The 25,439-nt window shown below is 39.3% G+C and overlaps 1 protein-coding gene and 1 non-coding gene across 4 annotated transcripts in view; one reads left to right on the top strand and one right to left on the bottom strand.

Moving 5' to 3' along the window:
• LOC121851368 (all trans-polyprenyl-diphosphate synthase PDSS2-like) overlaps nt 1–25,439 on the bottom strand; it is a 94,550-nt gene that overhangs the window by 26,287 nt on the left and 42,824 nt on the right. For all 3 annotated transcript variants that reach the window (XM_042345215.1, XM_042345217.1, XM_042345216.1), the window contains exons 4-5: nt 21,718–21,916; nt 843–917 (exon numbers count right to left, since the gene is read on the bottom strand). In XM_042345215.1, the coding sequence (XP_042201149.1) occupies nt 843–917; nt 21,718–21,916 (274 nt within the window). The remainder of the gene's footprint in view (nt 1–842; nt 918–21,717; nt 21,917–25,439) is intronic.
• trnaa-cgc lies at nt 6,964–7,035 on the top strand. The gene has a single exon. It is a non-coding gene; the product is annotated as a tRNA-Ala (tRNA).

The raw sequence follows: 25,439 nt of genomic DNA, 5'->3' as shown, positions 1-25,439 counted from the left end.
GGGAGAGCCTTCAGCCACTCTGCCCCCAAACTTTGGAATTCCATCCCCCAGTCACTCCGCCTCGCCCCCTCCTTAGCCTCCCTCAAGTCCCGCCTCAATACTCTCCTCTTCGACTATGCCATCGGCCACCCCCCTTCCCCTCCGCACTCCCCCCCCCCCCAACCCCAGCTTGGGTTTGAAATGCTATACGCTGTCCAGCGCCTTGGGATGTCCTCCCGACGTGAAAGGTGCTTTAAAATGTAATCTTGTTGTTGTTGTTATGCCTCTATAATTATTTGACATACAGACACGTCTTCTACATAAGACATGTTTGAGGATAACATCTTTTTTATTGTAATTAACTGTGGATTATAAATTCATAGTCTAATTGATAAAATGATCTGAAATGGAAATATTCTATCCTTGCACCTAATGGATCTGGGTTTGAGTCCAACTTATACTTTCTCTCTCCTCTTCCACCACAAGAGTTCTGTCTGAATTGGGTAGCTTCAGCAGCATAGTTTAGGTGTGTGCGTTTGCGTGTGTGTGTCTAGAGCCAGCGTAAAATAGGCCCTAATTTGACACAAATTAATTTCATTCAGTGAGACCATAAGAGCAGCTGGTGTGGAAAAAATTTATAACAATCCAATTCAAACCAGTGCTCTAGTGAATGCTTTCGTAAGCTTGGGGCAGAATAGATAGTGTTTCACTATGCAGCTGGTTGTGTTATGCCTGACCTGGGAGTGCTTGATGCTGAAACTTGGTGACAAAAGTAATAACAGCCTTCCAGTCCTCAATGCTGTGCATGCAGCGTTACTTACGGCTCAACATTTTACAAAAGAAAGACAAACTGATTATTTTACCTCTCCAGTTTTAGAGTTTTCATAATATATGCCTTGGACCAAATCTCCAATTGCGCTTGATATAATCTCCACGACCTATAGGAATAAATAAAGGTGTTATTAAGGGATATGAGTGTAGCCCATCTCATTGAAATGCTACATGATTCTACATTGGTTCGTACATAGCAATCAGCTTCTCCCATTCTTCAGTCTTTCAAATAACCATCATTAGTTGGCATTCGCCTACAAAATATACAGTGACTACACTTTACAGTAGATCCTGCAAAGTCCTCTGAGACATCCTTACGACGTGAAAGGCTCCATGTCAACTATAAAGATCATTATTATATTTTTTATTATATTCCTACTATTCAAAAGTCTTGCAAGTCTCATTATTTAAAGGTTAACTTCTCCTCAAATGCAAACCCAATAAGATCACTTCAAGGCAGACTGATCAAATTTTTCTCTCTCTCCACCACGTCAGGTAAGGATGTAAAGTTCAAGTTTATTAATTGCCGATGTACAAAGTATTTGTTCTTTTCTAAAGTGCAAACCCAATAATCAGCTAAAAACGCATAGCTTGCCATTGATATTGCTGTCTGTCAAGCTTTCCCACTGCTTGGCCAGCTGCGACCACCCTACCCATTAGGGCTTTAGCTTGCAGGGTTAACAGGAGCTGAGTGGGATAACTCTCTGTCTGCCCTTCCAGGTCCTGCTGATGAGCCAGACTGGCTGTGCTGTCATCAGCAGTGCCCTGGAATACTGCGGACCCTCCTGGCTCAGAAACCGGACTACTGAGACCACCACAGAGAGCTGGCTTGATCCTGACATACCGTTGCCAGACATGTCACCTTGGAGTCAGTTCAGCTCCACGGAGACCCTCCTTAAAAACTCACATAAGTCGCATCAGTCGGGACTATGACATTCAATATGACTCATGTGAAGTGCGAGTTGCAGGCAAACTATTTCAGTCGTATAAAATATGATTTAATCAATAACCTACACTGCGCATGTGTAATTCAATGCAGCCGATAAGTGTGCATCCAGTACTTCAGCACTGCGGCTGGTAAGTTCACATGCGGTGACGGGTCAAGACTACGCTTCCCGTGATTCAATGTGTCTTGACCCATTGTCGCATGTACAATTATTGGCAAGCATTGGAATCAAGTTGAATCACGGGACATTAAGTTCTTCTGCGCACGCGTTGACGGATGATTCAATGCAGCTGGCCAGTAAATGGCATGCGTCGACTGGTCAAGATGTCATTTCCCGTGATTCAATGCAGCTGGTAAGTGCAGGAGCAAAGGAGGATAGGGGAGTGGCATTACAAATTGGGAGGTGTTTAATACTAGTTCAAATAAATTAAGTGGTTTTGATAAGAAACTGGGACTTGCGTGAATTTATGACTTAGGCGATCATATGATTTATAAAGACCTATGCAAGTTTTACTGTAGTATACGTTACACAGCACTATCAAAAATTAGATTTGACAATATTGGTCAATACCACAAATTGATATTAAGTTTAATTTTACTTCCACCCACTTTGATGCAATGGGACTCAAAGGTCATGCAAATATTGCTTTTAAACACAATTCCATCATGTCTCAATGAGGTTCTTGTATCAAGTTTTTATTGCAAAAGTAATCTTTACCAAGTCCCAATTTGTTACTGATTTGGTCGATGCTGTTATTCTCATTCATGGCACAATAATGTTACTAACCAAACCATTTCCCCAGTTCTATTGCATATAAAAAGTATTCTACTGTATTTCTAATTATAAAGCTACAACCACATTTACCATAAACCCGTTCTACTTGATCCATTCTTTCCAGTGCGGTGGAAATTACAAAATGTTATAATTACAAGCAGGAACATTAATTATGCAAAAGAAAATCAGTGTCAACCAATAGCATTCTTGACAATTCTGTGCTATTAGGTATAAAAAGTCTTTTTTACTCTTGAATCCAGAAGGTTTAAGTTTGGAGTCCAGTGTAAACATGGTTCTTAATCAGTCATGTTGCCCTTTGAGTAACTGGATCCTTGAGGAAATATTGTAGCAATATGAGCTGCTGCAGTAACCCAAGGACAATGCTCCTACAGTGTTACCAGATGTGTTGTGTTATTTAACATGGGAATAGAGAAAATGAGTTTTTTTTTGGAAAGTATCAGATAAGCCCCATTCCCAAATCCAAGCGGATTGAGTATCGCCAACAGGTCTATGAAGACCTGTAACCAAACTCCCAGCAAAGGATTGTATTACAGTTCATACAAGCTGCATCCCAAGATTCTTCTGATGGCTGAGACACATAATACAAATCAATCACTCACAAAAATGTTATGGTTTGTGAAACGGCCTGTGCCTAGAGACTGGCAGATCAACAGCCATTGGTAACACGAAGAGGAATTTGCGAAGACACCAAGTCCTGCTCTAAATGTCAAAGTGATAGCATGAACCCCTAACAATGCATCGCGCTGTGGATAATTAGCTATTTTCTATCCTCACTGAAACACTAGACATCATACAATGCAAGCATACACTTTTTTCTCTTTCAGCACTGCATCCGACTTGCATTAGTAGAACCTTCTTATTTAAAAAAAAGCAGACTACAAGGGTATAACATTAAACAAAAGTGAAACAACAGAGACAATCACAGATTTAATCATTTAGGTATGCAATTAACAGAATTTGGTAAAATGACTCAATCTATTTGGTGACTTAGCAAAAATAAGTGAGAATTACCAAATAATTATTAATATTATATCCCTGATACTGTATGTAATAAGGCACCCATTCAGGTCCTTCAATCCTACATAATACACAAACAACTAAATGAGGTTTTATCCCAGTGTGAGGTTCTGCCCAGTAATACACTTTTTTGCTAATATTATTTCAGGAAATTATATTACGCAACCCTGCATAAAACTTGCCTGAAACACTACAGAATTTGAAGAATCCAAGTGTTACATTTCAAAGTTCACAACCCAAACATTAGTACTGGCAGTATTTCCCTAACACTTAATGGAATAGTTTAGGATCACTAACATAGGTCTTATTTTGAAAGAACGGTTGCAGGTGTCAGCACTTATGAGTAATCCACAGAGAAATGAATTTCCTTTGCACTTCACAGCGCTAGCATTTTCCATAACTTTACATTGACAAAATTAAAACTATGGCCCAAACAATCGTAATGCTATTACAAAAGAATCAAAGAACTTTCAATATATACATATATCTTTTTCTCGTAACTTATGTCACATCTTTGGGGTTTTTGGCATTGATATCCCTACTGACAAGATGGCAGCACAAGCGGCCCATTGCCAGTGGGCCACCAACATCTTTGAACAGCAGGGGCTGACCAAGAGGCACTCCAAACAGCCTCCAAAGACCCCACTTAGCTAAGATCTGTTTGGGCCTGGGCCACATGGGGGAAAATAAAACCAAGGCTCATTCCACTGCAGTGAGATTTGATCTGTAACACTCACCTCCACTATACCACCCAAAGCAGCAATAGTTTCAGAAATGAAATTAATGGTTGATGCAAATGATACTTCCTCAATCTTCAGATTTGATGTTAGATAAAGGATTCTGGGGTAGTGTACAAACAAAATTCTGTGCAATTTACTGCTGCAAACTGCTAACCCTCCCCTGCAAAAATCCTTAGGTCTTTTAAACTGGAAACAGAGAGATCAAATGCAGTAAAGAAACCAATACAATTTGTCTGGAGCAATTGATTTGTGGATTTAATCAGGCAGAAGCAGTTAAGACAAAATTGACAGAGATGGCCTTTTTAAATGCTGTTCAACTATAAAGAAAGACTCCTTAAGCTTACATCAGCATTTGAGTGGTCACTGATTCTTTTTGATGGATTGAATAACTTTAACAGCACGATATACAAACTCCTTTGGTGTGTTTTAAGTAACACTGGCACTCCTTTCACCCTATTTATACACAAGATGCTAAAATAGCTCATCATAGCATCACAAGCATCCGAGAATGTTCAACTGCAAATCACTCCGAAAAGTATAATAAACACATATTTTTTAAAACAACAACGGTATAAGATGCATTATGTTAGTGCTAATAAGCAAAAGGCAAAATAGTGCGGATGCTGGAAATCTGAAATAAAAACAGAAGTCGCTGGGAACACTCAGCAGGTCAGGCAGCATCTATGGAGAGAGGAAACTGAATTAATATTTCAGAACTTTTATGTTAGCGCTTTAAGTTTGTGTTTGATGCCCATTAGGAGATTGTCAATATCCACATATTATTGATGCTGCAGTGCCAGTAGTTCAAATTCTGATTTTGTCTTAACAGTACAAGATTTGCAACATCAACCAGGAGCTTTATACAGTTAAAGAGTTAAACATTCAGAAGTTTCAGCAGCTGCGGTACCTCAGTAAGACGGTTCTCAGTTTGCTTCTTTCAATAAATGGCTGCATTGTGCATTTACTGTTATTCAGCAACATTTTGAACAGTATTATTCGTTGGCAATCCATTGCAAACAATCTACAGGAGGGAGCATCATATAATAAAATGCACATATAGCTTTATTATTTAGTGGAGTCCTGTAGCTCAGTGGTTAGAGCACTTGCATTGCAAGTGAGAGACCTGAGTTCAATTCCAGGCAGGGCGAAACCTTGGGCAAGTTTCCTTACTCCACACGCCTAATAATAATCCCTCCAAAACCAAAAACAATAATAAATTGGTCATTTTCAATCTACGACTGTTTGTGGGACATTGCTGTGCGCAATTGGCTGCCGCGTTCGCCCACAAAAATACAGTCAATTCACTTTACAGTGTGTTCTGTGAAGCACTTTGGGACGTCCTCCCGACGTGAAAAGTGCTATATCAAATGCAAGGAGTATTATTATTATTGTGAATAGTGTGTACATGTATTATACACAAACACTATACACAATACAACAATGTAATAACATGCAAATTTACATTTATACTGCCCATTTCACATTGGTGGGATGTCACAAAGTACTGAACAGTACAAGGTTTCCACTTGAGCTGGGTGTAGGGGCTGAGGGGGTTGGAGAGGAAAGATGGCATTCTAACACACATTGTATATATTATGCATATATATATATATAGCATTTGATATAACACCTTTTCAAATCATTGAGAGGTCTCAAAGCACTTCACAGGATAAATTGTTAAGGCTTTTGGGGCACACCTGAACATTTCTAGCAGGATAACAAGAAGTTGCTGATGAATTTGTGGAAAATATGAAGCTAGGGTTTATACTGGGATAAGTAGGCAGCACAATAAAAATGATCACGTTATTATAGCAGCATGGCAGGATTCTCAAAAATGTTAATTCATCTGAGCTGTCAGCCTAGCTCAGTTGGTAGCGCTCTCGCCTTCGTTGCGGTTTAAGACTCATGTCGGGACTTTAAATTCATAGTCTAGGGCGACAGTGCAAAGCAATGCTGCTGTCCTTCGGATTAAACATTAAACTAAATTCCTGTCTCCCTATTCAGGTGGACATTAATGATCCATGGCAATTTTCAAAAATAAGTTTTTCCAGTGAAATACAATATAGTTTAGACTGATATAGCTTGTTTCATGTTAGGAAGAATTGGCAAAGCCTTTAACACTGCTGCCTGGCACCTTAGCTGATGGGAGGAACCCATAAAGGATGGGGAGAAGAAGCATGACCGAAAGCATGGTTCAAGTGAAATGTTTTGAGATGAGGTGAGAGAGTGAAACGTGTCAAGACCAATCATCCTGCAGATAAATACTGTAATTGATCATTCACTTCATGGCTGATTATGAGACACTACGTACAGAATGCTTTTATGTCGAATGTGATGATTATTATTCCAGGGCTGTTTTCTCCCATTGAAATTGACCATTTTAATCAAACTGTTAAGCAGTTTGGGATTTAATGTTAGGTAACACAACATCACAGTACAGTGATAACTCTGACAAAGACAAATGTCTCACAGATTTGACCCTTGTGTTTACTTGGTGCAAAGACTTACAAAACCAAACTAACTAAGACTAAGTAACAGATTTCTCATAGTCAAATGCATGCTAATAGTAATAATAAGCCTTGCATTTATTATTATTATGTTCCAGCAAATATTATTGTAATCCAATTGTTAAATTTCCATGTAAAGTTCTGTGAAGTCCTGTAGCTCAGTGGTTAGAGCACTCGCCTCGCAAGCGAGAGACCTGGGTTCAATTCCCGGCAGGGCGAAATGTTGGGCAAGTTTCCTTACTCCACATGTCTCTGTTTACCTAACAGTAAGTAGGAAACCAGTTGTTAGTCAATTGGTGGATCGCTTTTCCCGGGATAGTAATCCTTAAAAATAAAACAATAATAATTTGGTCACTCAATCAATGACTGTTTGTGGGACACTACTGTGTGCATTTTGCCCACAAATATACAGTCAATTCACTTTACAGTATATTCTGTGAAGCGCTTTGAGACGTCAAGAAGATGTGAAAAGCTCTATAATCAAATACACGGATTATTATTATTATTATATAGAAGGGGCAGAATTCCAAGTGTACCTGAACTAAAAAACAATGTAATTCATTATTAGGAAGCACAGGTTTTTTGGTTGCCAACAGACAAGAACTGCAACATTTTGTAAAATAAAATAATACATTGCAACCCAAAATGTGTAAATTAGAGGTACAGAAATATTGCTAAAGAATATGGGCTGTAATATTATCTCAATTTATATTCAGTATCCAACATATCATAGCATCATAGAATTCTACAGCACAGAAAGAGCCCATTCAGTCCATCGTGTCTGTGTCGGCTCTTTGAAAAGAGCTAAATAATTCAATCCACTCCCCCGCTCTCTCCCCATAGCTCTGCAAAGTTGTCCACCCCAAATAATTATCTACTCTAAACTCTACTCTAAACTTAAAATTTAGATGATTGACACAAAGCATTTGAGCTTTGGTCTCTTGGTTCACCGAAAGCCCTTAATTAAAAAACACATTTTGGTCTTAATAATAATAATCCTTGCATATGATATAATGCCTTTCATGTCGGGAGGACGTCTCAAAGTGCTTTACAGGATTTACTGTAAAGTATAGTGACTGTGTATTTTCTAGGTGGATGCTATGATGGGAAAGTTAATATTCTTGAGGAATGAGTATCAGTGGGAGCAATGATCTTTTCTCATCCCTTACTTTTCTTGTTACGTAAATAACTTTTCAAGAATCATTGTTTGCAATTCATTATTCTCTATTCTATAACACAGAACACTAATTGGCTGCAACATAATAAAAAACAAGCTCAGTTGCCTTGCTACCTACTGCACAATACAAATGATTTTTTGGTCCTATTTCACAATAACTTTTAATACCCTTTCAAGTGGAACACACTGCTTTCGTGGCACAACTAAGCTCAGCAAATTCCTGTAATGGTAGGAAAGTAGAATATATATAACTTTTTTAAAAAAAGAGAAAGTAAATTATTCGTATAGATTATCACAATAATAGAACAGTTGGGAGCTGTAATTCAATCTCTGAATTCTGTAATTGCAAACCACTCAAATTACACTCTTGCAATTTAGGGCCTCAGAATGCCTCGACTGGGTTTCAGTCATCTGATAGTGTCTGTGATTCACATGGTGGTGTAACCCACTAATGATATCATAAGAATTTCAATGCCCTCCGCGACTAGTTTCCACTGAAATTGCTCAGTGCGCAGAACTGAACAACAACAACAAAGTTACATTTGTATAACGCCTTTCAGGTCAGGAGGACGTCCCAACATTTCCAACCCACAACGCTGGATTGCCTTTAAATTTATTTTCTTTAAGAATATGAAATAGTATACATTACATAAAATAACATACCAAAGCAAGTTACAGCCTGCAATCCCATCTGGCAAATCAAATGACATTTAAATTATGGTCATCTGAACTCCTTGATCAGGTTACAGCTTTGCCCCTCGCTCCTAAGTATCTATTATTGTTTATACCACACATGTGGTCTCCTGAGTGTTGAGATATGTAGACCCGGAAGCAGTACTGATCATTCCACAAGACTTCAGTCGTGGAGAGTTTTGAATATTACAAGGCAGTTTATTTTGTCTTAAGAAAACGTTTTACTACTAATTAGTTTGGTAATTAGTTACTAATTAGTTTATAATCAAAACAATGCAAAATAAAAAAACGCCATCCCAAAATATTTATATTTATTTTTTAAACTGCATCCACAGTCCTTCAAGAAAGACCTCCCAGCATCTAGCAGTGTCCTAACAACTGCTAAACAACATTGGATGCTGAATACTTCAGCGATGGTTACTTGCTGAGTAAAGCAAGTAACCTTTACTTCAATTTAGTTTGAAGGTGGGGCTTCCAGCAGGGATACTGCTGTATCTTTCCAATACTAGAGATAAAATTAGCCAATTGTATTCCAGTACTTGTTTGGAGTTTATCAGCAAATGAAATAAAACGTAAAAGACAAGACATTTCTATTAGATTGTTAACTAAAAGCACATTATCTACACAAAAACTATATGTAACTGGTGAAACCAGTTGAGTCGCCAAAGTATAGCATTCTTGTGATCTTGAAGTAATCCGTCGTTTGGATGAGACATGAAATCGAGGTTCTGTCTGCCTGTTCAGGTGCACATTAAAGATTCCAAGACACTATCGAAGAGAAGGGAGTTTCTCTCAGTGACCTGGGCAATAAATCCCACCAAATAAAATATATTGGTCACTCCATGGCTGTTTATGGGATACTGCTGTGCATAATTGGCTGTTGTGTTTCGTCCACAAAATACAGTCAATCCGCTTTATTTATGAAGACTTTCACATGATGAGGCATGATATAAAATGCAACAATTATTATTATTGTCCTTGTCAGCAGGAAGCTCGAAGATCAGAGCCTTCAGGGAAGGCCACAGTCTGGACAACAACCCTCAATAAAGCAGGTAGCACAAAACTAAGTCCAGCTACAAAAACTTTCGGTTCAGCTATAGATCTCAAGAGATCCAAATCTGCAACATGTGTAAGACAAGCTGTATCACTGCACCAAAGTGCCATGCTTTTATCACTAATTTATTTATGCACAAAAGAAATACAAACTCAATGTTTTGCATTGTATTGATCCTTGCATTTAAAGAGGAAAAGGAAATGAGGAGAAAGATTGTGAAAAATACCACGGCATTCACAATCAAATTTTTACCAAATCCGTTATGATTAAATATGCATAAAAGAAGCAATATCCTTTAGCACTTAGTTATTGGGGTTGTTTACTTTTGCCTGCTATGGACTCACAAAATGACTACCACATTGTAACCTCGAGCCACAGTGAACCATCATCAGAACAACAAGCAAAAACTAGGCAAATACATTGTCAGTATGCAGTAGGTGTCAACCTGGCTCAGTTGGTAGCACTCTCGCTTCTGAGTCAGAAGGTTGTGGGTTCAAGCCCACGTCAGGACATTGTATTACAAGTGTAGCAGCCACGTTTGCCTCATAAAGTTCAAGGTAATACTCAGGTGCAATACTGTATTGTCAGAGGTGCCATTCTTTGAATGAGACGTTATACTGAGATCCCATCTCCCAGTTTAAGTGAATGATAAAGATCCCACAGCATGATCTGAAAAGGGAATGGAGTTTCTCCCTGGCTAACAAATCCCCCAGATAAAATTGGTCATTCATTTCAAGGCTGTTTGTGGGTCATTACTGTACACATATTGGCTACCATGCTCTTCTGCAAATACAGTAATTATATTTTGCATTAAATCCTGTCAAGTGCTTTGAAATGTTTTACCGACAAGGATTATAATTATGTTTAAGTTAAATTATATTCTCGGTATGAGTTTGTGCCTGTGATTTCCCATACGGTGAGATGCCAATATGAGCCAGGCTGTCCGTGAGGGTAGCTTTAGGCACAAGGAGACGAGGGAAAATTAAGTCACCTTGTGGTGTTCTTATGTACCTTGAAATGATTTCCTCAAGATAGGCAGGGGCCAAGGAGCAGATTACTTTTCCATCTTCTTGGTCAGAGAATGGTGCGTGTCAGATAGGGAGCACTAAAATAACTAAAGCCTAAATTTAAAGGAAAAATAAACCCTCATTCCTATTCAGCAAGTGATTTCAAGAAAATATTAATAAGAAGGTACTGCATAAGGATCTTACAGAAACTTTGACTCTTTGGTACATTCAGACTCAAACTTGTCAATTCCTTCATGTTTTTAACTGCCTTCAACCATTATACAGGAGTTAATTAATTGTGCACATACATATTACAAACTCCATCCTCCAATCTTCAATCAAGTAAAATACATTTATGATTTTGTAGTCTTCCAAGAAAAACGTAAGGCTATTTACTTTCACTTCTCCTCCTTTCAGCCTTAAATTGATTTTGGCAACTTTTCTTACTGTCAGTTTCCAGAGTTTAGTTTCTTCCTCTACTGCTTCTTTCAGTACCTTTCTTTCTCCGATTTCTTTCCATTGTTCTCTCTGACCTTCCCTTGATCACATTCTCATCTTTCCATCTTCTCCCTTTCCAGTTTATTTCTCTGCATCCTGCTCTCCCCAGCTTCTGATGCATCCCTTATTACTTCCAAATTCTACCAAGCAACAAAACATTTACAATTCTCCACATTCTCTGGGGACAGTAAAATAAAATGCCCTAATAAACAAAATCATGCAAACACTGTGTAAATAGAGAAGCTGGGAGCTAGGGATGATATAAAAGGCTAGAAGAGTTTGGAAGTTTGAGAATCTCAATAACTGGAATAGGAAAACTTGACTTGTTTATCAAGGTCAGCTCAATGCCAGTCTTGTGCTGCAGTATTGATGTTGCACTGAAGTTGCACTGTTTGGGCTTTTATAATGTGTACAAATTTTTTTTTTAAACTTTTCCAAGAAACAGTTTTACTTTTAGTCACAATTTTTTCTTACTCTGACATTTAGCGACAAACTTTTCATGCTGATTCACTTCATGTGACCACAAAATCTTGCAATCCAATTTTTTTTTAATTGAACAGATTTGTACACTATAATTTTAAGTTGTTTCTTCCTCAGAATTTTCAATGACAGTACGAGTCATTACCTCAATTTCATTCAGCATCTGACAAAGCAGAAAATGATAGTCTGCAAGTACAATATTGTGAGCTGAAAGACTCGACTTAGTTCTCAGTATAGTCAGTAAAGTCATCATCCAGAATAAAACTAAGCTACGAAAACAACTTGCATTTATACAGCGCCCTTCACGTGGGGTAGTGTCCTGGAGCGCTTGGCAGTGCCGGAGTCTGACCCCAAGCTAGGAAGAGAGGGAGGGGGGAATTGACCATAAGCACAATGGGGAGGTCGGAGCCAGCCGAGCGGAGGCAGCGGGTGGGGGAGTGGGGAGTAAGCAAATTGGATAGGTAGGGAGGTACGAGGGTATGAAGGAATTTGAAAATGAGTGACAGGATCTTGAAATCGATCCGTTCAGCAATTGGAAACCAAGGACTGGTATGATCAGGGTATGGAGTTTAGTGCGGGTGAGAATCTGGGCAGCGGAGTTCTGAATTAGTTGTATTTTGTGTACGGTGGAGCTCAAGAGATCAGGGAGGAATAGGAATAATAATGGAATAGTCCAGCCGGGAAGTGACGAAGGCATGGACGAGGGTTTCAGCTGCTTTTGTTGTGAGGTACAGACGGAGACAGACAATGTGATGGGGGTGGAAAAAAGCGGTTCTGGTCATCTATTAAGGTTTCCACTCTTGATAGCTATCTAGTAAGTACCGACAGAAAATGGTCTTCAATCTGGCAAGTAGGCTTCAATCTGACGAGCCCACAATATCGGCTGCTGAAATTCAATTTCTCGGTTCACAAATGCAATACGGTCACTGGATGAGGTCCAGGAGGGTGACAGCTGGGTACATTTCCATGGAAAGTTATGTCACCTACATTATTAAGGAGCCTGGTTTTCGGGCTTACAGGTCAGAAATCACGTGTGTAAACAGGTTTCTTGAAATTGATTGCCAAGATACTAGCAGGTAGAGTACACACTAGATTTCAGCATCCTGAGTAGCTTCAAATACATAATCTCACATCTTTGATATAACTAAAAATTATAGTGAAATTAGATGACTTTTTTAAAGATGTCCCACCCTCCAAAATGAGCTCTGGCCTATATCCAAGTTTCGCTTACAAACTATGTCCCAATAAAAATGACACCACCAACTGATAATAAAGCATATTAAGTCTGCTTTATGTTCATATTCACAGTGGGTTTCAATATAGATCTTCCCTGTTCGCTGTGGCATTTTCAATATGAAAAGCTGTCTGGAACTAAAATCGTAATTACACAATCTGTGGTTGGTTTCTTATGTCAATATATTGGATTTACAGTATATGCCTATCAGGAGATGTCTTGGGAAAACGACATTGTGCAATTTAAAGACAAAGTTTCAAAGCAGAAATGACTGGCAGGGTCACAAGAGAAAGGTACATTATTTGCATAAAACCACATCCACAGCTCTTCAGTCCTGACACAGCAGAAGTTGCACAGTGCCATGATTGATCTGAAAAAAATCATATCACTAATGACTGTAGTGATGACTAATGACTCCTCAAAATCCACTCTATATGAAACCAAAACTAAGGGGTAAAACAAGAATAGTTGAAAGTCCAGTACTCTAAGATGTATCTAGCATGGATACATTGGAAATGTTCAAGGCTGACATACTGTAAGAGTACATTTTATAATACAGTACAAATTTATATAGTGCCTTTCACATCAGGAGGACATCCCAAAGAGCTTAACAAAGAACCAAACTGGGGGTGGGACCCCACTGGCAAGGGGAGGGGAAAGATGACCGAAAGCACAAAGAGATAGGATTTTAGAGGTATTTTAGAGGTGATTAATGGATCTATTTAAATTGGATAAACAGAATGGGAGTTGCCTCAGCACAATTTCACCTTTTCTGCTGTATAAGCAAATTTCTAGCAATGTTATATATACACACATGTATATGTATACACACATATTTATCCAGTCCAATTGGCTTCTTTCACAGCCAATAATAATAGTCTCTCCTATCATGCACAGCTGTTTATCTATCCTAATCCATTACCTAAATGGGCTTCAGCACACACCTACCAACGAGAACCTTATTGTACTACATAAAAAGCAACTGGAAAACCACTTGACCAATTGCTTGAACACGTCTTTCCAATCAATTATATTCAGCGCTTTTCTTGCCCCGTACTCTGCTGAAGGCTTGTGCTCCGCTGATGTCCAGTTCCACAGGTGCCGGCTGCAACTCAGCACATCAGCCAGGTGGCCATTCATGACATGAGCCCAGAGAGAGTGTCAGGAGGCTTTTCAACCAGGGAGGGGATTCAGAGTGTTCTCACGTGATGCCCACCTACAAACCCTCTCCAGCAGTGGTCACTGGACAGAGAATAGGAATCCTGGTTGTTTTTTCTTTTCTGTAATCCAGGGCCAAAGGACAATTGTATTGCCTGGCAGGAGCCAGCTCTGCAGACCAGGTATTGAACTTGCACCTTCTGGCACAATAATGGATGATCATCTTCCCAACTCATCAATGGAAGGTTTGAATTTGGGGAGTGAAACTATTTCTATAAAACACAAGAGATGCAGTTGCTCCCTCTATTTCCCTCCAGATTGCACCTCATTCAGATATGGCAATTCATGCTATAATACATCTCCACAGGTGGCAGCGGCGCTCCAGTAGTATTCCCCTTCTATTTTCTTACGAAAGCTCCAAGAGTGAGTATCTGGATCATGCTCAACCATTCGGGATTATCACAGTTAAGTGTGACCCAACCTCTATAGAGGAGCAAGAATTGTAAACCCCCAGCTCACCCGGACCATATAGGTGATTCGACCACCCTATGGTTACCTCCCCCTTCCCCATTCTCCCCTCTCCTGTGTCCAATCCCTTCACTGTAATGTGTTCTGAGCTGTTATCTCAAGGAGATATAAATGCAAGCTTTTGCTGTAAGAATACTGTGGCTAACTCTAAATGGGAAAAGAAATCAAGCAGACATTATGACAATTTTTTTAAATAGACAGCAAAAAAGGATAATAATCTTTTTTTATTAAAGGATCATTTATTTAAAAAAACTAACAAAACAACAACAAACAACTCAATCATCCACCCCTTCCTTCCGATTCCTGCTGAATAAGAATCCTGAATTCCTTGGGATTGTTTAATTGAGTCTGTGTTTGCTGCCAACGTGTTGTCTCTTTGATAGCATATCAACTTATGAAGAAATTATCTCTCAAGTTCAGGTTTGTCACCTTGAAATCGCACCCTCTAGTTCTCCTATCCCAGTTTGTACGCAAATCCTGTCCACATGCAGGCAAACAATTTACTCTGTGTGCCACTTTTCTATTCTATGAGCTACCTGGTTGCCAATATTACTGAACACTCCCAGGATTCAGCTTTTCAGCTTTTCCAGAAAGAGGGAGCAACAGAATCCTATTAATATTTTCCTACCAATCTGAATTCAGTTTCACTCTTTGAAGTATCCTTAAAAGTATCCTTAACAGCATTCCCTTTAGTTTGATATTTCTCCAGTTCTCTTCTCCCCATTTTTTTGATGAAGTAACAGAGAGAGTGGATGAAGGCAGTGCAGTTGATGTAGCTTATATGGATTTTCAAAAGGTGTTTGATAAAGTGCCATGTAAGAGATTTGTAAGCAAAATAGAAGCCCACAGTATTAATGGGACAGTGGCAGCATGGATACAGAACTGGCTGGGAGACAGAGAGAGTAATGTGTTCAGTTCTGGGCACCACAATTTAGGAAGAATGTCAAAGCATTGAAAAGGGTGCAAAGGAGATTTACAATGTTGGTACCAGGAATGAGGGACTTCAGTTATCAGGAGAGGCTAGAGAAGCTAGGATTATTCTCCTTGGAGCAGAGAAAGTTAAGAGGAGACTTAATAGAAGCTTTCAAAATTATGAGGGGATTCGATAGGGTGAACAAGGAGAAACTATTTCCACTGCCAGGTGGGTCGGTAACCCGAGAACACCGATTTAAAATAGTTGTTAAAAGAAACGGAGGGGAGGTGAGGAGAAATTATTTCACACAGTGAGTTGTTAGGATCTGGAATGCATTGCCTGAAAGGCTGGTGGAAGTTGATTCAAAAACAACTTTGAAGAGAGAAGTAGATAATTATTTGGGGAGGACAAGTTTGCAGGGCTATGGGGAGAGAGTGGGATTGATTTGGATAGTTTTTTTTCAAAGAGCCGGCACAGACACGATGGGCCGAATGGACTCCTTCTGTGCTGTATAATTCTACGATGCTATGATTCATTCCCTTCTAACACTGACAACCTAAGATTTGTCTTATTTGAACTGTCTGTGTGTTTTATCTCATCATATCTGACTCCAGGCCCAATATTAAACCTAATGACACTGATTGCTAATGCTGCACCTCAATATTTCTCATTTCCTCAAGCTCTTCACTAAGTGATGTACACTGCACCTTAGTTGCTGCTGATACACTAATGATGGGCTGTGTATAACATGCACTGATTTCTATCAGGATTCCTTAAACAGGAAACCAAAGTGATGCCACGCAGACTCACAAGAACTCCACTCTGACATGATCTATTTCCAAGTGGAATTCCCACGAGTCGGCTTGACATAACTCCAGTTAATAGAAGGAATCTCCACTCGGAATTCTTAATATGGAAGACCATTAGAAACTGACGTGCATTTTAGACTCCCTCTCTTCCATCCTCACCACACCCCGGCATTGTGCATGTTTTTTTATGCAGTTTTTCTAAATTAAGATTAAAAAAGTCATTGCCAAAGTTTTCTTTTAGCATGTTCACACCTTGGTTGAAAAACAAATGAAATGGGATGGGATTTCTGGCGAAAGAGCATACAGGGGAACACAACCTCCTGGAACCAATCGTGAAAAAAATGTTCCAGGTTGTCAGGTCACTGTTGATGTCACTTCCTGTGCTATAAGCAGGAAGCACCGATGATGTCACTTCCATTGCTAAGTGACGTCAGCGGTGCTTCCTACCCATAACATGCAGGAAATGATGTCAATACAACCTTGACAACCGGGGAGTCAGCCATATTTAGTGGAGAAAGGTGGCTGGACAGCACCAGAAGCCAAGTACGCTGCACTGAGGGTTATTGAGGGCACACCGTAGAGACAGAGCTCTACTAGAGGATGCTTTAGCGGGATTTCCCAAGTAATTTAAGCGTACGATACAACAGAAAAAATTTTTTTGCAAACCAAATACATATTTTGTAACCGTGCCAAAAAAGGCATCATCAAATGCTGATGACACGCACTATACTTTCTGTGCAAATCCTGAAAACACAAAAGCTATACTTTACATCCTCAAACTCACCATGATACAGAGTAACAGATTTACTGTGGGTACAAGTGAGATAATAGAGCCAATTCAATCTATAACACTTGAGGGCAAAGGAATCAGTGCACAGCAGCCTCTGCATTTTGACATACTTGTATACCATGACACAATGAATGAACATTTGTCCGGCTAACCTCTGTTGTCAAGGCAACAGCAAATGCAGGTGGGATATTCATACTGGAGGTTTGCAAGTTAACTGTTTCTATCAAATTTCAGAGTAAAATTAGCATTCAAGTCCTAGGGTGAGCTTTTGTAGTGGTTTTGCCCAAGAAGAGCAGGAACATTGATGATGCTAACATTTATTCTGGTACTGTATCTGCATCACATATCCCAGAATTAACCCCAAATCAAACCTATATGATCCAACCTTGCAAGGTCTAGGTTAGGGCCAGCAAAAACAAATATTCCTTTCTAGTTCAAAGGACCAATGAAAGCAAAAGCTCAGACAAAGACGAAGGGGGAGGGGGGGCATTGTCAAAACAGATCTTAAATAAAATACACCTAACCAGGAAAATAAAAAGGGGAAACCCCAGTAAGCAAGATGAGAAGGAAAACTGAATATACCCAAAAATCTGGGGTCTATCTCAGCAAGGGAATAACGTTCTGGGCGATGTGCATGGGGAAAAGGAATACATGAAAAAGAATATGCTGAATCAGGCAATCAAACTCCACCTCACAAATCTGTGATGATTCTACATTGCTTGTAATGCCTGTAATAGCGATATGAAATATTGAAAAATTTGAAATAAATAGGAAAATAACACAGCAGACTTTGAGGAATAAACGCCTCATTCGCAAGCAGAGAGAAAAAAAATCTATAGGTCTTTGTAAAAACCTAAGAAGCTTGTGGCAGTATCCCACAGGAAGACACGGACATTTAAATGATCTAATTTGCAGCCTGTAAACTGAGAATACATTCTGATTAGCAAATGAGTCTATTTGAGGATGGGGTAACGAACGAGTTTAATAAAAGCAACTTACTGGAGACCTAAACTGATTAACCAGCACTAACATGCTACCTACATTTGTTTGTGTGATGGTGCAACTTTTCCCTAGACTAAATTCTGAAAAAAAGAGCCATATTAAATCAATTAAGTTATGTTTCACTGGGAAATAACAATGCCATTCACATTGCAAAGCATTCAAAGGAGGAAGAGTTACATCTCGGGGCCTGTGTCATGTACCAAGTATTGGCTGGCTCTGAGCAGCATTAGGGAGGTCTAATATTGCTTGCCCAATCGGTCATAGGCAATGAGGGGGTGGGAGAAAGGGCAGGATTTATTCTCTCAAAACAAACGAGCAAAAAAACCTCTGTTGGAGTCCCTTCCTTCTGCTGACCTTAATATAGACTATTCCATGTCAGAGTAACCCTGATCAGTCTCACGACAGAACACATTTCCTGCATGTAGAGATCTTCTCTTCCCTCAACATTATTTTCACATCTATCAACTACCGATAAGAGTATCTTCTTTCAAAAAAAAACTTTTTATATGCTCCAATGGACAGACTGGAGTATCATGAAGGGATGATCATCAGAGAAGGAAGTTTACTCCTACAATTATTTTTCTGTTTGCAACCATGTGTTTTAGATTAGCTCTGCTTACTATCATCTGTTCTCTTCAGTTCTGAAATGAACTAATTACTGTATAAAGGTGAATTCCCAATTCAGCAAAATAAAGTTATCTTAGTAAAAGGAAGTATGTTTTTACTGTGTGCAATGGAGCAACTGATGAACAGCAACAACGAATGTCTGTGTTGGATACATTATTCACACAGGAGAAATGTGAACATGGCAGCATTTAAACCCATTGAGGAATAGACTCAACTAATATACATTTCAGAGAAAACAGTCAGTGAGTGTGTTAATTTAGACCAAATCTTGGCTTTTTAGAGGTCTCCCTATAATTTTATGAAAAATTGTCAAATGTCACAGTTGTGACGCAAGGCATTTATTCCTTCTATGCGCAGAACACATTCTATTTTTAAACTAAACAGCCACGTCTAATCAGATATTAATATAAGCATGATATGAAATATCAATTTACAAAAACCGTAATCATGGATTGTTTTAGTTATAACCAGGAGATCTTTAACACTTGTGTTACTTTATATAAAGTGATTTCCCTTCTGTCAAAAACAGTTGAGCTGTCATCTTGAAAATCCCGCAAACTGAGATTGAAGATTAATTAATACCCTATACTGGAATATTTCTTTGTGAAGTTAGATTACATTTCTAGTTCAATAACTCAGTGTAAAAGCAGAATTCTAAGTTTGCAGACTTTCTCTGCTAAATCACAAAACAGTGAAGGGCTTTCTTCCACTTCCAGCTCCTGAAATGAATAACAATAATAATAAGCCTTACATTTGATGTAGTGCCTTTTATATCTGGAGAAATCTCTGAGTCAGGGTTCAAGCCCCACATCATATTGAGCTCTCATAATATAAACTGACACTGCAGTGCTAGGTGAAGGTGCTGCCCTTCAGAGGAGAAGTTAAACCAACGTTCTATCTGCCTGTTCAGGTGGACATATAATTTGGCACTATTCGAAAAGAGAAGGATGTTCTCCCGGAGTCCTGGCCAACAATCCCCCAAATAAAATTGATCATTCACCTCAGGACTCTTTGGGGGATATTGCTGTGTGCAAATGGGTTGCCACATTTGACAACAAAATACATACTTACTACACTTCACAATATATCCTGTGAAGTGCTTTGAGAAGGGCCCACAAAATATTCAGTCAATTCACTTTGTAGTATATTCTGTGAAGCTCTTTGAGATGTCTTGAACACGTGATAAGGCACTATATCAAATGCAAGGTTTATTATTATTATATCCTCCCAACCTGAAAGACATTTTATCAAATGCAAGGATTATTATTTTATTATTATTTTATTTGACCAAATTCAGATTTCATTTAAAACACTACACTTTTAATTGAGCAGCGTTTATATCAAAGCATTTCCTGCTGCACAAAGTCCCCAGTCCTGTACCAACCACTGGGAAATGCCAGGAGAAGAATAATTAACTCAGTTAATGTTACCCTTGGCAATAATCAAACAGATTTGCATTTCATTAAGATTTTGTAATATACAAAATGCTCAATCCAACATTTAATTGTTACCCTAGATGTGTATGGAAATGAATGTGTTGTGCAAATGGACAAAGAGCAAGACTCCACCTGTCACTGAGTATATCACTGTAACAGTAACAAAATATTGCATCTTCCCAGATGAACCAAAAGATTTTTGATCTGCAAAATTTGAAATTAGCGGCTCACATACCGTCTGTTGCAGGCATACGTCTGAATGTACGTTTTAGATTAGATTACTACTTTGTGTATTGAAAACTAGAGAACATCAAAGAACTTGGACAGGTCGCAGAACCATTTTTAATCTCCATCTCTTTTCCTTCTTTACCTTATACACTCTACTGTAGTTGGATTTGTAAAATCCTAGATGAATGGATTGTAAACGTCTAACAAATTACTTGCAACAGATGAACATACAAATGCTATAACAGTACAAATCTAATTTGTGGAATTTTTCAGGAGGTTATTTAATAAACAATCCGAGTTACACAAATAGTGTTTCCTTTCGGGAACTGGAAGTAAATTAAACCATTTGCTGAAACTTCACTCCAATGCAATCAACTTCCAGAGTGGAGTTCTTGCAGGTCGATGGAATTTCTTACAATTCAATGGGAATTCTCATGGAATTAGACCACAGTACATCGAACTCCATCAATTTACCAGTTTGTAATAAAGGATTTTTGCGCCGTTAAAACATAATATTCACTAGCACTGCATAATCATTGATAGTCGCAAAACATTCTTGAGCCATTTGAAGAAGTTAAACCTAAATTAGGCCACTTTTAGCCTTTGGAATTGTGAACAAACAATTTTTTTTCAAAGCTGCATTTGCCAGGGCTCTGGGCGTGCACCACCATGTACATGAACAGGATTCTGCGAACCAGCTGCAAAGTGACATTAGTGTTTTTGAAGAGTCTGTCATGTGATTTCAAATCATGCCTGGAGGAAACCAAAATATAAAAAAAACTGAGTAAACATTTGACTAGCCATAGATTAACTACAAACCACAGAAAGTCAGTCAGCTCCTTTGGTGGAAGACAACTCAAAACGGAGCATCCAAAAGGTTTACAACCAACCCTAGGGTGAAAGCCTTTGACATTCGCAACAAACAACCGTATTTAATTTGAGCTCAGTGGGCTTTAGTTTGGCATTAACCTTTGGTACATTTCCAGCCCCATGATAGAGTGGGCTATACCACCCAAGTCAACACCAATAAGGTTTGCTAATGTAAAGCCGAAAACAGGTTAAATTCAGGTTGTTTGGGGAAAACTGCAAAATTGTGGAAAAATAACAAAATCGTGGGTTCTCGCTGTGTTGCAAATTGTCTCATATTTATCTATACATTTGGCAAACAATTTGATCTTATAGGCTGTAGATCAACTGCAAGGATTATTATTAATCAAACCCCTTCTGCAAACATGTTACAAGCATTACAAAGAAGACAATCCAGTACCTTAGTGTTCTGTAACTGAGCAAGGCTTGTACACGCATTGGCCAGAAGAAAGTCTCCACTCAGGACAGCCATTTTATTACCAAACTGCATATCCTTCAGTGACCCGTGAGATGATGTCAGCTCCATAATATTCACTATCCCACGATGCACGAGAAAGGCCGTGTGGATCAGTTCTGTGATCTCTGCCAGATTTCGCTGACTGAAAAAAAGACAGGATGAATTACTTTTCCTTCAAGTTTCCAAACCAGTAATTCCTTGTCTGTCCCGACTCAGATTTAAACAGGCATCATTACTCTTCTAGCAACTTTTAGTTAGGATCAGTGTGTGGAACAGATAAGGAACTGGGCTTTTTGGACAGCTGGGAGTTTATACTCTGGATGACACAAAGAAAGTATGTAGATTCTACATCTGATTCTGCTCAAATGTTTGCAAATTTCTTTCTTCAGGTTTATGTTTAAAAGGGGAAAATCTCTTCCCCCCCACCCCACCAAATAATTAACAACACAAACCATGTTGGATGACCTCAGATGAATCACATCACCATGTCCACAATGAAAACAATATAAATATATTGCTCAATTGCTTCTATTTTAAATGATTTTTTTGCTAACTATTTTGTCAACCTTTTCCTGAAAGTGTAGCCCAACACTTAGGTTATATAGGCTATAGGCTATACACTTTGGTACCTCTCCTAAATGACCATTCTTGTGAAATGCTCTGAGAGGGCACTATATAATTGCAAGTTGTTGTTGTAACATAAGCTCCGAAATATTCACATCCTTCCTTCGGATGAGATATTACATTGAGGCCTCGTCTGCCTGTTCAGATGGATATTAAAGATCCCATGGCACTATTTGAAAAGAGAAGTGAGTTTCTCCTGGCATCCGGGGCAACAATCCCCCAAATAAAATTGGTTACTCACTCCATGGCTCCAGATAGCCATGACTGTTTGTGGGACATTGCTGTTCGCAAATTGGCTGCAGCATTCTAGCAAAAATATACAGTCACACCAACATACAGCATACCCTGTGAAGCACTCTTAAGACATCTCAACAACATGATAATATGTTATATCAAATGCAAGGATTATATTACACTACAAAATATAATACAAAATTACATTTGTAAAGTGCCTTTCACGTTGGGAGGACGTCCCAAGATACTGAGCAGTCATCGATTAGAACCTGAGCAGAATGGGGGGTTGAGATCAGGGCGGGTGGAGGATGGGGTGAGGAGGGTGGCCGAAGGCACGGTTAAAGAGGAGGGTCTTGAGGCGTGCCTTGAAGGAGGCAAGGAAGAGAGCGAGACAAAGGGAATGTGGGATGGAGATACTATTGTAGGAATGTGGGATGAAATCATATTATGACACTAGTAAGTGAGTGTTGGCTATTTGACCATGGAGAGAATCGCAGCCATGTCCTGCGCTCATCAATATCCACAACCAAGCATTTTCCGGATGGGTACCACTCTACAATCAGGGACAGAAACCTGGCCTATTTTTCTTTCTGTAGCTCAGTGGAACTAAAGACCATTACAAACAATTAGCATCAATTTTGCCCTGAACAAGAACAACAATAACAACAAGATTCCATTTATAGAGCGCCTTTCACGTCGGGAGGACGTCCCAAGGCGCTGTACAGTTGGGTCAGGACCCGAGCAGGGGGAAATGGTCAGGGTGAGGGGAGGGAAGGGAGGGAACGAGGAGGGGGTAGAGAGTCGAGAGGGGAGCTGAAGGCACGGTCAAAGAGAAAGGTCTTGAGACCGGCCTTGAAGGAGGAAAGGGAGGAGGCAAGGCGAAGGCACAACAAGATCAGTCAACTCCAAACCTGCAACTTCCTGGGGTCTTTATTGCTAAGGATTCACTTTAAAATCTTCAGGAATAATATTCACCATCTCCATCAGAAGAGAAGGACAATTTCAGAAAATCACAAAACCTAAATGCACATATCCTCTAGTACACCACAAATCCATTGGGTATGATGAGTCACACTGGAGAAAACAATTTGAAAGGGATTCAAAAGATAATATCACCATAGAACTAAAATAATTTCTGATTTCATTATATTTACTCACATAACTCAACAGGATATGAAACTTTTCAGGACTGAGAACAGAAGTAAAACTAAACTGTTGAGTAGTCATGCAAGGTGAGTAGCAATAATTCATACCTACTCAGTACTGTACACAATTAAGTGGGTATTTGCCTACAAATACGCAGGCACTACACCTCACAGTAAAATCCTGCAAAGGGCTTTGAGATATCTTCCTGTCATGAAAGGTGCTATATCAAATGTAAGGATTACTATTTGATTATTATTTATTACTTTCTTCCAAATGCAAAAGTTCACTGTTATGCAGGGTAAAAATAGGGAGTGAGGGATGGTGACCATAGGCACAGTGGAAGAAGGCGTGATCTCAATAACTTCGTAATGAATTACTAATAACTTCAGGTGTGATCTTGTGATGAATCACATTGGCCTATTGTGCGTTTCATGTGCAAATGTTGATTGTGTCACTGTGATTCCAACTGTGGGAAGGCTGTGACACGATGCGTGGTGAAAAACTTAAAGCACTGTTGTGCAACCTTTTTGTTTTCCGGCCCAAGACCGTATATATACAGTATAACATATATGTGGATTGATTGCTTTGGATTGCAGGAATGGGCTTCGGTCGAGTAGGAATTAAGAGTCTAAGTAAAATAAATACAAAAAGCGAGGGATGATATGTGATCCCTAAAATAGATAGAAAAAGCGAGGTGAAGTGATATATTAAGCCTGGAGCCTGGACATTTTTGGCGGGAAAAAGCCAAAAGAGGGAGGGACTAAGGGGTTATAAATTAGGTGGATTGGAAGGGATTAAGGTTGCTGATTGTTTTGGATCACTTCCAACTGCTAACGTGGAGATTAAGGTTCCTGACTGGGGGTGTAAGTCCCAGGCAAGATTGTTTTTTTTAATTATTATTTTGGGAATTGCTGCGTCTTGATTAGAATAGTTATTAGATAGAAATGTTACTGTTGAATGTTGCGACAGTTTATTCATGTTACCACGATTCAGGTAAGCCAGGGAAAGGGCATTTTAATAAAATCTACTTTTGAATTTCTCTAAAGTCTGCTCAAGTTCTGATAGAGATAAAGGAGGGAATAAGTAGTACTGGCGTTATGACAATGAACCCACCTGAAGTGCACAACACTGACCTGGGGACTTAATTGATGTAAAATGAATCAATTGAGGTGACATGCCTTCTATTGCCATCACATTGCTCTGCTCCGCATTGCCCACCTCCGTCCGTACCTCACAACAAAAGCAACCAAAACCCTCGTCCACACCTTCGTCACTTCCCGGCTGGACTATTTCAATGCCCTCCTTGCTGGTCTCCCCAGCTCCACAATACACAAAATTCAACTAATTCAGACTCCGCCACCCAGATTTTCACCCACACAAAACTCTGTACCCCCATCACACCAGTCCTTGCCAAGCTCCACTGGCTCCCAATTACTGAACAAGACGATTTCAAGATCCTCTCACTCGTTTTCAAATCCCTTCACGCCCTCACACCTCCCTATATATCCAATTTTGCTTACTCCTACTACTCCTACCCCGAAATCCCAATTACAAATCTTGCCTAAAGACCTTCCTTTTTAATCGTGCTTACAGTCACTTCCTCCTCGTTCTCCCCCTGGCTCAGCATCAGGCTATGCCACTGTCAAGTGCTCCGGGACACT

The sequence above is a fragment of the Callorhinchus milii genome, unplaced genomic scaffold (genome assembly GCF_018977255.1).
Source record: "Callorhinchus milii isolate IMCB2004 unplaced genomic scaffold, IMCB_Cmil_1.0 Scaffold33, whole genome shotgun sequence".
Taxonomy (NCBI): Eukaryota; Metazoa; Chordata; class Chondrichthyes; order Chimaeriformes; family Callorhinchidae; genus Callorhinchus; species Callorhinchus milii.
Note: the sequence above shows the minus strand (reverse complement) of the source record. Positions and strands in the feature narration are given on the sequence as shown.